At 41.7% G+C, this 14,168-nt stretch overlaps 1 protein-coding gene across 12 annotated transcripts; it reads right to left on the bottom strand.

Annotated features, from left to right (window-relative positions):
* Window positions 1-86: 86 nt before the first annotated feature.
* tnip1 (TNFAIP3 interacting protein 1) lies at window positions 87-13,128 on the bottom strand. 12 transcript variants are annotated; one of them, XM_040173822.2, is made up of 19 exons: window positions 12,987-13,007; window positions 10,233-10,384; window positions 8,967-9,149; window positions 8,330-8,473; window positions 8,138-8,223; window positions 7,922-7,978; window positions 7,130-7,333; window positions 6,430-6,524; window positions 5,807-5,975; window positions 5,520-5,612; window positions 5,319-5,384; window positions 4,109-4,240; window positions 3,852-3,980; window positions 3,629-3,763; window positions 3,264-3,389; window positions 3,071-3,154; window positions 2,389-2,604; window positions 2,039-2,123; window positions 87-1,661 (listed from the first exon to the last, which is right to left on the bottom strand). In XM_040173822.2, the coding sequence occupies exons 3-19, from the start codon at window positions 9,112-9,114 to the stop codon at window positions 1,555-1,557; spliced, it is 2,076 nt and encodes a 691-aa protein (XP_040029756.2). In that variant the 5' UTR covers window positions 9,115-9,149; window positions 10,233-10,384; window positions 12,987-13,007; the 3' UTR covers window positions 87-1,554. The 12 variants fall into 12 exon arrangements, with proteins under 12 accessions (XP_040029756.2, XP_077958444.1, XP_077958441.1 ...); XM_078102318.1 differs by having other exon boundaries at window positions 2,389-2,514; XM_078102315.1 differs by having other exon boundaries at window positions 8,309-8,473; window positions 12,987-13,006.
* Window positions 13,129-14,168: the final 1,040 nt, after the last annotated feature.

The raw sequence follows: 14,168 nt of genomic DNA, 5'->3' as shown, positions 1-14,168 counted from the left end.
GTGGACATGATTAAGTTAATTTGTGGCCTTGACATTTCTATCATGCAATAAAAATGGACACGAATAAGCAAGGTAAGATGCTAGAAGACATTTAGAATAGATTTATTAAGCCAGTCAAATACAAAAAGTCTCACATGTGCTTTTGCCTATAGCAAAAAAGGAAAAGGGCTATAAACCAAGAAAATACAACTGCCAGTAATTACAGCATACCTTTCAAAGTGCAATTTGGCTAATTTCTCACTTCTGCTCTCAACCATCAGGACTCTGTTCCCTGAAAGTCAACTTGTTAGATACGGTGGTTTCCAATTCTTTTTGCACACGTTTTAAAAAGCCCTTTACTATCTTAGTGGGTATTCAGTGAAAACCGATTGGATCTTCCCTTTTGAAAATGGTGACATACATCCAGCTGAAGGGTGGATCCGGTGTCATCGGGGCACTTGACTGTGTCACAACAGCTCACCGGTCGTTGGAGTGACCAGAGAGCCGGTTTCTCCCAGGAGCACCTGTATTGCTGTAACATTGGATCCACCCCCCCACACAAAGTACTGATGGAACGCTTCGCTTCCTCCATCTGTTGCTTGGGCAACATTTCAATGTTTCAGCAGCAGATGCACAGAATACAACCTCTCCATCGCTACTGCCTAAAAGGTGTTGTAGATATCTAAGTATTGGATGTTGGGGCTAAACTGTGGTACACGATGCAGCAAGATGAGTATGAGACTCGGAATTAGTGGTCAAATCAATTGTGGTCAAGTCGTAGTAAGTGTTGTGTTTAATGAGATTAGGTCCATCATCATGGGGAAAAAAAAAGGCTGTGTATGTACTCTGCATTGTGTATTGTGTCTGATACAAACATACAATGTCAATAGCTACAATATATTTGGATTACACTAACATAGAAAGAACAGCATTACTCAAAGACAATGATTTACACTTAGTCAATGCAACTATCAAGGTTATAAATAAATTATCAAATCACAATTATGTTTTGGTATGATGGCAGTAAAATGCATTTCCCCCAAATTTTTGTATTTCAAAAACCACTTTTGAACAGTTACACGCATGGGAGATCTCTAATATCGATGGTACTGAAGAAATCCTCAAATCAATCAACATTCACATTGTAAATTCTGTGACTCAATGTACCTAAATAATCATCCATTGTTGGAATGAGAATATGTTGCCTTATTCATATTGGGGAATGGCTTCCTGTAACTCTACAAGTAACCAGCCAAGTGTCAGATTGTTAATGATTTGCAGAGATGCAAGCACGTAGGTATATTTTCTGGAAAAAAAGAACAATGGAAATTATTCCAACCTATTTAATAAATGACTTCAGTTCCTAATAAGAACCCCAACTAAATAATATTTAATGTATATATTTAGAATAACGTGTTTCACAAATAGCCTTATAAAACGCAAGTATAAACAACATTACAATAGGATATCTACAGTTCAGTAGGAAAATTATAGATCAAATCACACCTTGTCAACTCAAAAACATACTGATTTCATGCTACTACCCAGACTCCATTTGGTGGGTGCGGTGATGCTTTAGTGCTTTCCAGGGTCAATGTTCTGTCGCTCCCTTTTTCCAAATCCTGCTGCTGCGGCTGCGGCGGCAGTTGCGGCTGCGGCAGCGGCTGTTGTTGCGGTCTGATCTACACATGCATTAAAGAAATAAGAATACGTTATCTCCACAGTCAGACTTTTCTTTGTAATGAATATCGTAAACATTCAGCCATTGTGTGGTGTAGTCAAATCAGTTGATGATTTGTAGAAAAGGTAAAAAAATTTTTAAAAAATAAAATAAAAAAAAGGGTAGGCAATACCTAGTAGTCAACGAATCCAATCTAATGATCAGAATAGTGTTTGTTCATACTAATGAGTATTATTATGTGGTTAAGCACAGAATGTAGAGAATGAGAGTCCGACGCCTGCAAGTTTTTGCAATTCAATGGCATTTTGTTGACAATAAGGAGACACAGAGTTCCTCCGGCTGAATCCTTTCTGCAACAGTGTTGTACTGGTATCATACCTGCATTCTCTGGTGGTGGTCTCGAGCTCTCTCCTACTGCTCTGGTGCCTCTCGGCTGCGGAAATGACGACTGCCAAGGAAAGCCCTGAGCAAAGAGGAAGGAACACCTTAGCTGAAGTGGCTTCAGAGACCCATTGATCCCCCATTGCCGTCGCGTCTTTGCCGTAGCCTAACAATGGTTATTGAGTGCAAGCGTGGCTAGGTGGAGCTACAGTCAAGACCCAATTACAACTGCTTGTTTCCCCTCCATGAAGGATAAGGGGAGCGGAAGCGAGAAAGAGAAGAGGGCCCAGTTTGCTCAAAGAACCAGAGTCACCCCAGAGACAGGAGGGGCCTTAGAGGACCCTTACCGCGGCAACGGGCTGGAAGTCTCGTACTGGGGGCGGCGCTGCGGCGGCTGCGGCTGTGGCGCCTGCTGCATTGGGCATCCGGGGAGGGAAGTGTATGGGCCAGCCCTCGGGGCCCTGCGGTCCCACCTGCACAAAGGGACCACAGTAGGGAGGGCTCAGCAGGCCGTTCACTGAGCCTGACGTGGGGTCTGAGGGACGTCTTTTCTGCTGCTGCCCCTACGAGGGATCACAAGTACACACGTGATCCCCAATCAGTGCCCGGCCACTACCCCCCCCGGCGAACGCAGTGGGCCCGTCGTGGCACGGGCCAGCGCTGACCTTTAACCCTACGGCACCTGCCTCCCACTGAGCCATGTGAATGGTCCCCATTGCACCAAAAAAAAACAAGCTGGCTTGAGTGAGGCTCTTGAGAGTCATTTGGGCCCTATGAACCGATTACACTCAGCATCTACGTGACAGCATTCTGTCACAAGAGGGCGCTCGTCAGCAGGGTCTACTACAAGTCACAGCCTACTGCGTGATGCGTCACACAGCTTTGTAGAGCCACTGTCAATGAAAGTCTGGCCTGAAGAACTCGAGAGCACGCCCAAAAAACCCTCTCCAGGCTGACGGCAAGGTTTCATTTTTAAATGTCAACTTGTCTGCGACACTACCAGGCGCAGAGCTGAGCAGCAGCCAGTACCTGTTTGTGATGCTGCATCTGCAGTCTCTCCAGCTTACATCGCTCCGTACGTTCTCTCTGACACTCGTTCTGTGCCTGGTGAAGCTGAACCACAAACCAAATTGCATGTTAGAGAGACGTTTCGTTACCATTTTGCTTAAAGGGTTCCTCATCATACCACATATGGGAGGGGAAAACACACACATCAGCTTACCTGATTGGTCAAATTAGTGATCTGACCCTGAAGTCTCTCAACCTGCCGCCTCAAGTCCTCCTTTTCCTCGTTCATTCGCTCCCTGTCACTCCTCTCTTTTCGGAAGTCTTCTTCGAAGATCTTCACCTGAAGTACAAAACAACAACTCAATTCAGCCGAGGAAATGCATGGACAAACTGAATGTTGGAGATATTTATTCCTCCTTTCCTGTAGTTATCATTGGCAAATGTGATGTTGTTATTGGTCCTGTGGAGCAAAAATCAGCTCATAAATGATCTGATAACTAAATACAAGATGAATCCATCACTTCCAGATTGCATCAGAGCCCTTGTGTGCGTGTAGGTACGTTTCGTTGCATGTCTGACCTGTTCCTTTAGTACGGCAATTTGAGTGAGCAGTTCCTGTTTCTTCAGGTGATTGGCTGCATCGGCAAAATTACTCTGACCAGGTGGCTGTTGCGATGATGAAGGGGTGTGCAGGTTTAAGGCTTCCTCTAAAGCCTGAAATGAGCCAAAACAAAGTTTGAAACACAAGAAGCAACACTCTGTGGAAGAGTCGCAGAAGCAGCGGAGAGCCGAGTACACTCACCCTGTTGAGGCGTTGGATCTCCTTCTCCTGGTACTCCCTCTGTTTGCTGAGGGGCAGCAGCTGATCCTGCAGGTAGCGAATCTTCTGCTTCAACTCAGTGGTTTCAGAGTTCAGGCACTCCTTCTCTCCCTGAAATAGACACACCGAAAAAAGAAAACAATGTTGTAGTTCATCCTCGCTCTTTTGTGGTTTGTTTTTTTTATCTGTGGCCTGGTTTGGACATTTTTCACGTGGGCTTTGTGACCTCGTGCCCTCACCTGTACATTTTCAATCTTTGACTTAGCCAGCAGCAGCTTCTTGTCGTAGTCGCGCTGCCTCTGCTCTCGCTCGGCCTCCAGCTCAAGCACAGTTTTCTGGGACTCAGCCAGCCGTTGTCTGAGGTCTGTGATCTGAGTGACAACGTCAACCATTTTTTAATCCACCAACCAAAAGCTGATATCTGAGGTAAAACTAAACATCTGTTGTTGTTGTAGGTTTTGAAATAATAAGCTAAACCACAGTGACAAGGACACGTCTGCAAGTACAAGCAGTTCTTTTTTTTTTTTTTTTTATTAAAAATGAACAGATCTTGTGACGCAAATGAATATATATCTAGGGTTGTGTGGTCTAAACCCAAGGCTGCATGGTGTCGCAGTGTGAACAAATTTTGAATGTAGGTTGCTTCCTGATTGTGGGTGAGCATACGCGTAGGTGTGTGAGTATGAGTGTGAGAGTGTGTACATTTGTGTGTCTCTGCTGCCCTCTGACTGCACCACGAGAGGAAGTCAGCGGGTACCAGAGAGGTGAGGGGAATTCTGACTGAGGTGTGACAGGCCGTGCGGTAAGCATGCTCAGATAGCGAGCTACTGCAAGATTGCACCTTTCCACTGGACAAGCATATACAAAAACACACACGGCTGCTTCACTACACACTGATGCACACTCGGTTCCTTTAAGATATTTCCAGATTACAAAATCCCTGCCATCTGTCATTTCAAAAGCATGTCAACTTTAATGGTCATGGAAAAACGGTTGTCATTATTCCAGTGGCGTAATGCGAAACATGCTAAAAAGGGTTGTTTTTTTCTTGAGCCAAATACATAAGGACAAACATTTATTTTCAATGATGAGGTTTAGGGAAAATGCTAGACGGATACTTCATGTACGAAATAAACATCTCCATGCATTCTTAAACCATTTTTAAATGTTTTGCCTTGAATTAAAAAAACAAGCCCGGTAGGCTGAGGTGGTCTTTGAAATATCCTTAAATTAAAGCCAAAAACTGTCTAGAATAATTCTGCACCTTATTGAAGAGGTAATCTCATTATTAAAACAAAAATGGATTTGAAATGACAAAAATTTAAAATGTTTGTAATAGGAATTCAGAGAGAATTAGATATCAACTCTCCTTCCTCAGCTCTCTATCAGTGGAGGACACAGCGATGTCTTCCCACACCAATCACAACAGCTGTTAAGTCATTACCGTACTTTCTGTTCAAACTGTGACTTCATGGAGTTCCACTGAATGTCCCACTGCTTGTTCACCTCCAGTACCTGCAAGCGGCACCAGAAAGTGAAACAAATGACACTGAACATATAGGAAACAAATTACACATAGATTTTCCCCAATGGCAAAAGCGGACAAGCATTTAGAGCAAAAAAAAAGAAAAAAGAAAAAAAAAGACTCACATCCTTTCTTTGCTTCTCCAAAAGCTTGATCTTCTTTTCATACACCTCAACATCACAAGGTTTAGTTGGGGGTTTCTCTCCGGATTTTCCACTCTGGGGGCACACAAAAGTTTTCTTAATCCACAACATTCCTCCATAACTCGAAGCCCACGCACCGGGTATATAAGTGGAGGATGTTGATGTCACAAGTGGATTGAGAAAGCCTTTAATGGCACATAATTAAGGATTTTTTTTTATATGAGGATACTGAAAGTGATCGTCTTTCTATGTCATTTAATTGTATCTACCTTCTGTGGTGTGGTGGCCTCCATCTTGGGTCTCACAGCAGCCGATTCCTCCTTCATCGGCTCCTCTTTGGCCTCTGGAGCTTCGGTGTCAGATGACGCTGCGGCGGCTGCTGCTGCTGCCACTGCTGCTGCGCCAGTAACAAGCTCCTTGAGTTTTTGATTCTCCTGCCTGAAACGGCAAGAAAATGAAAATGATAGTCCGTGAGCAAAGTCCCTTCCCAGAGTTTTTGCACCGCTTGATGATATCCTTTGGGAAGAACCTACAATACTGTCTGAGAGCAATTTAGCCAACAGAAAGCTGTGAAATAATCCCCCATGAAAAGTGAAAGTATGGAACAAAATTCAACATCCAAGACAAAGTGAAAACTGTGTAGGTTGTCGTTATGCACACTTTATCAGGGGACTTAGTCACAATACATTCAAAAATGTAATGAGAAACAATATTGTCTCACAGTAAAAAAGAAATAAGAAGATAAAAAGGCACAAAGTGTGCAAAGTATTTGTAGGGAATATGCTGCAGATCTCACAATCTGTTCTCTTTCACCTAACTGACAATACAGTTTGTGGTCCAGCAGAAACATCACAAAGACCTGTGAAATATAAAAGAGGAAGAAAAACATTACCTCAGCAGTTCCAAGTCCTGATTCCTGATATGATGGTCTTCTTCCATTTTCTTTCGAAGCTCATTGTTCTCCTGTCTGAGCTGCTCACAGAGAGTCTAGAAAAACAAAAATCACAGTATCTGGCACCGGTCTGTATAATGAAATCAACATTTGCCTTTAAAATCTTCAGGGAGACACTGAGCAGAAAGCAGCTTCCTTTGATACGAAAGGTAAGCGGTGGTATCAGGGAAGATGTGTGTAGGAGACCGTGTACAGCTCTCCCACCTATTTGGCACTCTTCATAAGCATGGTACTATATTTCAATTGTTCAGTGCTCAAACTGACGATTTTGCGAGAAAAGTATGCGAGAAAAATATGACTAAGTCACTGCAAATACTGCGTTATTTTTGGACTTTTGTAAATAAAAATCGGTGTTGTGTTTCATGAGTCGTGATGCCCTTCCACTAGTACTGCCTACAGCCATTTTGTCACATTGTTTAGAAATGTGTAATACCTATCAAGTTATTACGGTTAACAAGAATGAAAAAAAGGACAGCTCATAGCTCTCAGGTCCTTTTACAAAAAGCAGAGTGTAGCTAGTTACTGAGAAAAAAAAAAATATAGCATTTAAATCATCATTTAATCAGATCCATAAATCTGGCATGTCATTAAAGTCATCGTGTAGCATTTATGTGAATCGGGCAGTCAGCGCGTTGCATACCTGTAGGAGGGAAGTCCTCTGTTCATTCTTTTGGACCTTAGAGGAAAGGTGGTGAAACTCTACAGCCATTCGACCGAGGTGAGCCAACAGCTGGTTCGGGTTGGACTCCTCTGCGAATATGCTGAAGGAGCTCTCTAGTCTCTTCAGCTGGCTGGCTAGCTCGAGGTTCTCCTGAGGCAGGACTGTGATCGCCACCGACCGGGCCTGGAGATGTCAAGAAAGGAGAACAGTCAGTGTGGCCTCCCGCTCGGGCTGACTCATCGCGCAATGTATTTCAACCGGCCCAAGACTGGAAGATCAACAAACTGAAAAGTCATTGTGCTACTATCTTTAGGAAAAGTAGAAGCTAATTAATCTGTGAAGGCAAACCGGTTTTTCCCGTTTCATCTATTTATAATCCTCCCACTATAAAGTTGCCTGTGGTAATGCTTTTGCAACAGGCTAGCCATAACACTAAATGTATACAGGAAATATTTGTTGACACAGGGTCCTATTAACACATCCCCGAGGACATAGTGCACGAATGAATCAGGGGTGTAATTCTATTCAGTAATAATTCTGGACTCCCCCCCCGGCTGACTCAGGCTGGAGCTACCAGTATTGAGTTGGTTGGTGAGTCACCTCAACAAGGATATGTTCCCAATGTGAGGCAATGGCTATGAAAGAGGCAAGTTTAGCCCAATTATATTCCTCAAAATGATATTCTGAACACAAAGTTTGATCAAATTAAAGCGTTTCTTTCTTTTGAATTCCCGTGGTTGAATTTTGTGTCACGAAAAGTCTGGTACGTACAGTCAAGGCGTCAGAACTCTTCCCATCTACATTCACAACCTCAAACTCGGAGGCCTCCTGGAAAACAGAAAAGAAAGCAAGGCATTTTTACACGGCGCAGTGACTGTAACTCAATAAATCAATAAACTTGTAAGAATGAAATAAACACCCCCCCCCCAGCCTTCTCAGTTTTACAATCATCACAAAGTTGTTTCTCTCACAGTGCAAATGACTTACATTGGGCTTCTCCGGCTGAAGAGTCTTCCCTAAACAGCTGGTTTGCTCCTCCTTCTGCTCTGCAGCCGGGTGTAAACAGTGTTTACCTAAAGCAACAAAAAAACCAAGGTTAGGTTAAGTAGAGCAGCGTTGAAAAAAATATCTAGTTAATAAAGTAAAATGAACAATTACCATCAATAATGTGAGGCCTACTTTGTTTCTCAATATGAATGGGTCCTCCCATACACAGACTGGCTGCGAAGCTGGAGGACTTGAGTGCCTCGTTGTCTCTCACAAGTTCCTCCACTCGCTGCCGCAGCCTCAATGCCTCCGATTGAGACTCTTCCAGTAAATCACCTGCAAGTTTCAGAAAGATCTTGTCTCTGTCCATCAGCAGTGTACAGCATCTAACATTTTTTCCTTTCTAAACAAACACTGCCAAGAGCAGATACATCAAATTGAATGAGACACAACTTGTGATGAACTATGCGCAGGCAGCACTCCTTTCGGTGAGTCACAAGCTTTGTGTGCAAGGATTTCAACAAACTACCAATGAAGATAGTCCAGCTTCACTACATTCCAACACATTTGCAAAACAAGAGCTCCCCTTCTGCATTTATATATTTTGAGAGGTTATTAAGTAATGTACTCTAAAATGACATACACCATATTATGACTTTGTGGGCAAGTAAAGTTCAAATTTAATAATGAATTTATTGACATTTCTACACATGGGTGTGGAAAAAAAAAGATCCTCAAATGTTCAGACAGATGTGAAATGCCAACGAGCAGCTGGCATTAGCCCTCGATCGTCAGCTTTAAGGCAACCGCGCTGTCTTTGGGCACCTACCTAAGCTCTTAAGTCCCTTCATCCGCTCCCTCAGTATGCTGTTCTCTGCCAGTAGCTGTCTATAGCTGCTTCCCCCTCCGGCCTCGTCCCTGGCCTTGACCTCACTCCCACCTGGATCATAGATGCGGTACGGGCCTTTCCCTTCCATCGCCGTTGCTCACTTCCTAAACATGGTTCTCTGAACTGTAAAAAGAAGAGAACAACAGCCATTTTCAGTTAAGTGTGCACACACAGTACCAGATACTTCTCAGTAGAGGATCAAAGACCTTACAAATGACTGTGGGCGCTTTACTTTACAGCAAACAAAGCTGCTGGACTGAGTATTTATGTTCCTCCACCCTTTGTAATGAGAGGAAGCAAATTTGAACAGTGGCACAACGGGCACACTTGATCCCCAGGTTAAAAGGTGTGGTAATCATATGCAACGGCTTTTAGAAACAGCATGAGAGCAACCAACGTCAAATGTCGACACCAGACCGTTTGTGGAGAGGATAGTTGAGCAGAAGCACTGACTAAATGGTTGGTAGTGTGACTAAATGTACTTCTTGGTTCCCACTGTCCTACACTAGAAATAACCTTGAACCAGTAATAAATATGACAAACAATAAGAAATTAAACAAAGGGGTGTTTGGGTTACTTCTTGATCGCAGATTAAATCCATACCATTCACTCGGTCGTGCTGTGCAGATTTGTACTTTGAGCTACTACAAACACCGCTTTCCTCACTTTATCATTCATGGCAGAGCAAAGTGCTCTCTATCGGTGAGGAACAGAGAAGGAAATGAGGTTAAGCGGACAGCTTTGAAGAGACAGCAGCTCCATTATCACCATAGTTCTACCACAGGGAAACGTATGGCAAGAATATGCTAACGTTTGAGGCTAAATATGACAACTAGCGTTACATCGTTCATATCCAAAGGGGAAAAAGGGACAAAAGCAGAGCACAAATCTAACGTGTGTTCGGTGAATCCTGCAAACAAACATCTAATCTATAGTCAAGTGTCAAATTCAGCACAATCCAGCAAACGATAGCTACATTGATTGGCTGAAGAAGGCTAATATTAGTTTTCGCTGTTGTCATGCAAATTGTTAGCAACATCCTCGTTAGCTCACGGCTAGCTAACACTAAATGACAGTGCGGGACAGGAAGCCACGAGCTCCTCTCTTTTTACACATTAGAAATACTTTCATGGATGCCGTAAGTCAGACGAAAAGCGTTCTTAAGCGACAAACAAAAGAACAAAGAGGTGTCTTTTGTCTGGATACCTTTCAGTTCGCAGTGGCCTCTCGTCTCCCTAGCCCAGACATCTATTGCGGAAGTGGTCTACTGGTCTGTGCTGTAACCCGGGAATTTCCACCTCGTTTGATGTAAACAACGATTGATTGACAGCCCGGCGGACCAATCCGCGTGCAGCACTCTGTTAGCGGGACACCAACAGGAGTCACTTGGCCGTGATGTAAACACAAGGAAAATGCTTTACATTTTTATATGAATTTTACAAGAATGAATCCTAGTGGACTTTTTAATATGTTCATGAATTATAATATATAACAAAAACGGCTCATATGACACAATGACTGCTGAGTAAAACTAGCCAATTTATTTAATGTCTTAATGATTTGAATTAAATTGCTTAATATTTCTGTTTTTTACCTACTGTAACTCACACTTTGTAGTCCAGGGACAAACCCACCTTTTTCAAAGAATTACTTTTTCCTCCATTGATAAATTTAGAAAAGGGGTTGGTGGGAGTTTCTGTTATTGCATCAGACACTTCCTCTGAATTAGGAAGCAATAAGGCAAGTTACACTGAACCCTTTACGTTCATACTATAGATTAACAAGAAATATGTGGCAACTTATATTTCGCTGTGAGATCTTTAATATGATAATGCAATAAAAAGAAAAACACATTTTTTTGCTATTATTTTTCTCCATCAATCAATTAAGGATAATTGTGAGGATATTAAATACAACATTAAAAAAGTATTTGAAAAATGGCCAAATAGCTCAATTTGACATTAAAAACTGTCTGCTTTGAACAACGGATGCTCCAAATACCTAAGCACAGTAGGTTTATGGAAGTAATGCACAAGCAATACATTTAGTATTTATATTAGATAAATAGTCAGTCCATCAATAAGTCCATTATAAAAATAGTTGTTGTTCAGTTGTCAGTCAAGCAACAAATCAATTCCATAAAGGACTCCTTTAGGCTCTGACTGTGTTTGGAAGTTTAAATGTCATGTCACATTGTCTCATTCAAATAAATTAGAAAGTGTATCCAAACGTTTGACTCGTACTTTGTATTTTAAATGTTAGTCTTATGTTAAGAGAGGTTTGTTGAGGATCACTGTGCCACAGCTCTTTGAACTTTATTTAAGGCTCGACTGACCAAAAATGAACTATTTAGAGCAATAGTGACATCTTGTGGGAGTTAACAAACGGGTAATCTGCTATACGTAGTTGGAAAGATCATTCTTTGGTTAACTGGAAGCACAAACTACTTCTGATCCATTCCATTTTATGACCATTTATAATGAGACTGATTCATGCAATGGTACTTTCATGGCAAACAAATATTGTTGGTTTCTAAGACTAAGAATGAATTGAATTAATTACCAAAAAGCCTATGACACACAAGTAAAACGTACTGCTGCATGACCACACAGATAATGAGGACAACTTTAGATGTTAGAGGATCAGCCTGGGAGGTCCTGTGTTGTGCACACAGGAAACATCTAGTTTCCTAATTGTGTTGCACCATTCAAACCCTATTTTTTCTATTCCTTTTCAAGACAAAAAAGTTATGGCATTATGCTATAATAGAGAAAGCCGTTTAGCAATAGTTTAGATAATAGTCTATATAAAATGGTACCTCATAATGCAGCAGTAAACTTTTTTAGATTAAATTGCAGTGTCACTTCAATCAAAACAACACCAATAACAAAACAACACATACTATTATTTTAAACTACATGGTATGTGGGCCAGCCTTGACCAGAAAACCCACTTTAAAAGTGTCACTGTGTTCCAAGACAAATCTGTCAGCTGGCTTAAGAGAACAAACAGAAAGAGAGAACAAATAGCTCAAACTGTGTGCCACCGAACACTTTGACCTTGTTAATAGGTGCCAAATTAATAAAGGGCGGTGGACAAAAACAAAAGCCAGAGGACAAAGGAAATGCCAACAGTGGGTAACAAAATCTACACTTTGTTTTGTACTCCCACCTACTTGGGACAAACAACTTTGTAAAAAAAGTATTTTAAAGCATTTTTCCTCATTGCACAAATAAAAGAAGAGTGAGCAGATTACATGTAGAAAAGGGTAAAAATCACATTGAAGCCTATCGTAACAAGTACACAGCATGCACCCCACCCTGCTGAGACGCAAGGACAGTCCAGTTCCCCATCTCCAACAGCAGAAAACGGCAGCTGATAGTCATTATTTCTGTGGTGCTTAATAAAAAATGTGCTTCTGTAAGGCGACTAGTCATCTCGAGGCCTCAGCACAGGGGCATTTTAGCTCAAGTCTCTATCAATATGCAAAATAAAAGTGGAGTACGTGCACTGGGACCAAATAGGCTTCAACTCCAACAGGCTCTTTGTGTCTAGTTTAATTCAAAATTGAAACTATGACCAAGACACCGCGGTTAAGTACATACACAAAGGTATTGTTGTTTAAAAATGTGTTTGACCTCAATATTTGTCTTAAAATAAATATCTACCAACAAAGTATTTCTTTTAGCAGGCAAATACCCCATATGGCAAAAAATGAAAGACTTCTCAGCTTTTCTATCTGGTTCAGAGTTCCGATATTAATCTTACATTTAGTTACATTTGCCTCTCACGTCATGTTCAAAACACAGAACAACAACGCCTTGTTCAGTGAAAAGTTATTCAACCGGCCCTGAATAAAATCTTAAAACTAGACAAGATAATGCCACAAAATACTGATAGTGTATCTAATATGCTCTTTTTCTATACACCTCAAATGGGAAAAACAAATAAACAACTCACCCACACATTCAGCTTGTGTCGGAGTGAGGCACTTTTTAAGGAAACTGGTGAACGAGGGGGGGAGCAATCAATGTGAGGGTTGGGGAATTCCCATAAAATGGCCTGATACTGTACGCTGAGCTTGAATACAACCTGGTGTTTGTCCAACTTTGCCTGCCTAAACTGAGTAACACCACGACATGAAAAAGACTGAATGCATTTAGTTGATCCTGCACAGCAGATTGCAGCATGCACACAGCGCTGTGCACATTAATGCATCTCAACAAAGCTCGGTGAACAGAGGAGGGCACAGAAATGTGACATGTAGAGAGCAGCATTCGAGAAACGTGTTCCGAGGACCTCTAAAGTACACCGACTCGTTCACACAGTACAATAAATGCAGCTCGGTAAGTGGCTTGTTTTCATGGCCACATTGTGATGCCGCTCTAATAACAGAGACTGCAGATAATAAAAGTCAAAGTCTGACGCAACACCCAGAGTTCTCTCTGAGGAGGCCACCGCTTTGAAATACGCGAACTTCAGTCTATTTTATGCGAAAAGCACCACAGCACAAACTTCCCCAAGATGTCAAAAGAGCATTTCAAAATGGTATGTTTGGACATTGGATGCATTTTAACAATGTTTCTGTTCAGTTAATTTCTTAATCTCTTAGAATTATCATCAAATGGAGCAATTTCATGTTGCTTGTGCCATTCAAAGAGAGAGAGTGGCTTACTGACTGCTGCAGAGTCTATTTGTTGCCTTGGATTTGGCGAACTGCAGGGGATTTCCTCGCTACATAGGTCTTTTTTCTTCTTTCCTCTTTTAACTCAAAGATGGCCTGACAACAGCTGCGCTCACACATATGAACCGAGACATTGACGCCAAGAGAAAAAGCTGTCTTGTACTTAACTTTACTGCATCTACAAAGACCAAATAAATGTTTTCCCCTTGCTCATTTTAAAATGTGTAGGGGTGTCTACTTTTAGAATAGAATAGAATATAAGCTGCCAGACAATAATAAAAAACATAATGTTAAAATGTATTTACTATTCTGTAATAACTACCCTTTATTTACACGTTGTCTTTTATGAACAACAATAGCTTGGGGGTTTGCTTTTATTAAGCAGAAGAGACATTGTATTGCCGTTTCCTGATGATTAATATTCTAGTTCTCATTCTGCTCAGCCGATTGCAATTGCC

Source organism: Gasterosteus aculeatus, chromosome 4, assembly GCF_964276395.1.
Source record: "Gasterosteus aculeatus chromosome 4, fGasAcu3.hap1.1, whole genome shotgun sequence".
In the NCBI taxonomy this organism is placed as follows: Eukaryota; Metazoa; Chordata; class Actinopteri; order Perciformes; family Gasterosteidae; genus Gasterosteus; species Gasterosteus aculeatus.
Note: the sequence above shows the minus strand (reverse complement) of the source record. Positions and strands in the feature narration are given on the sequence as shown.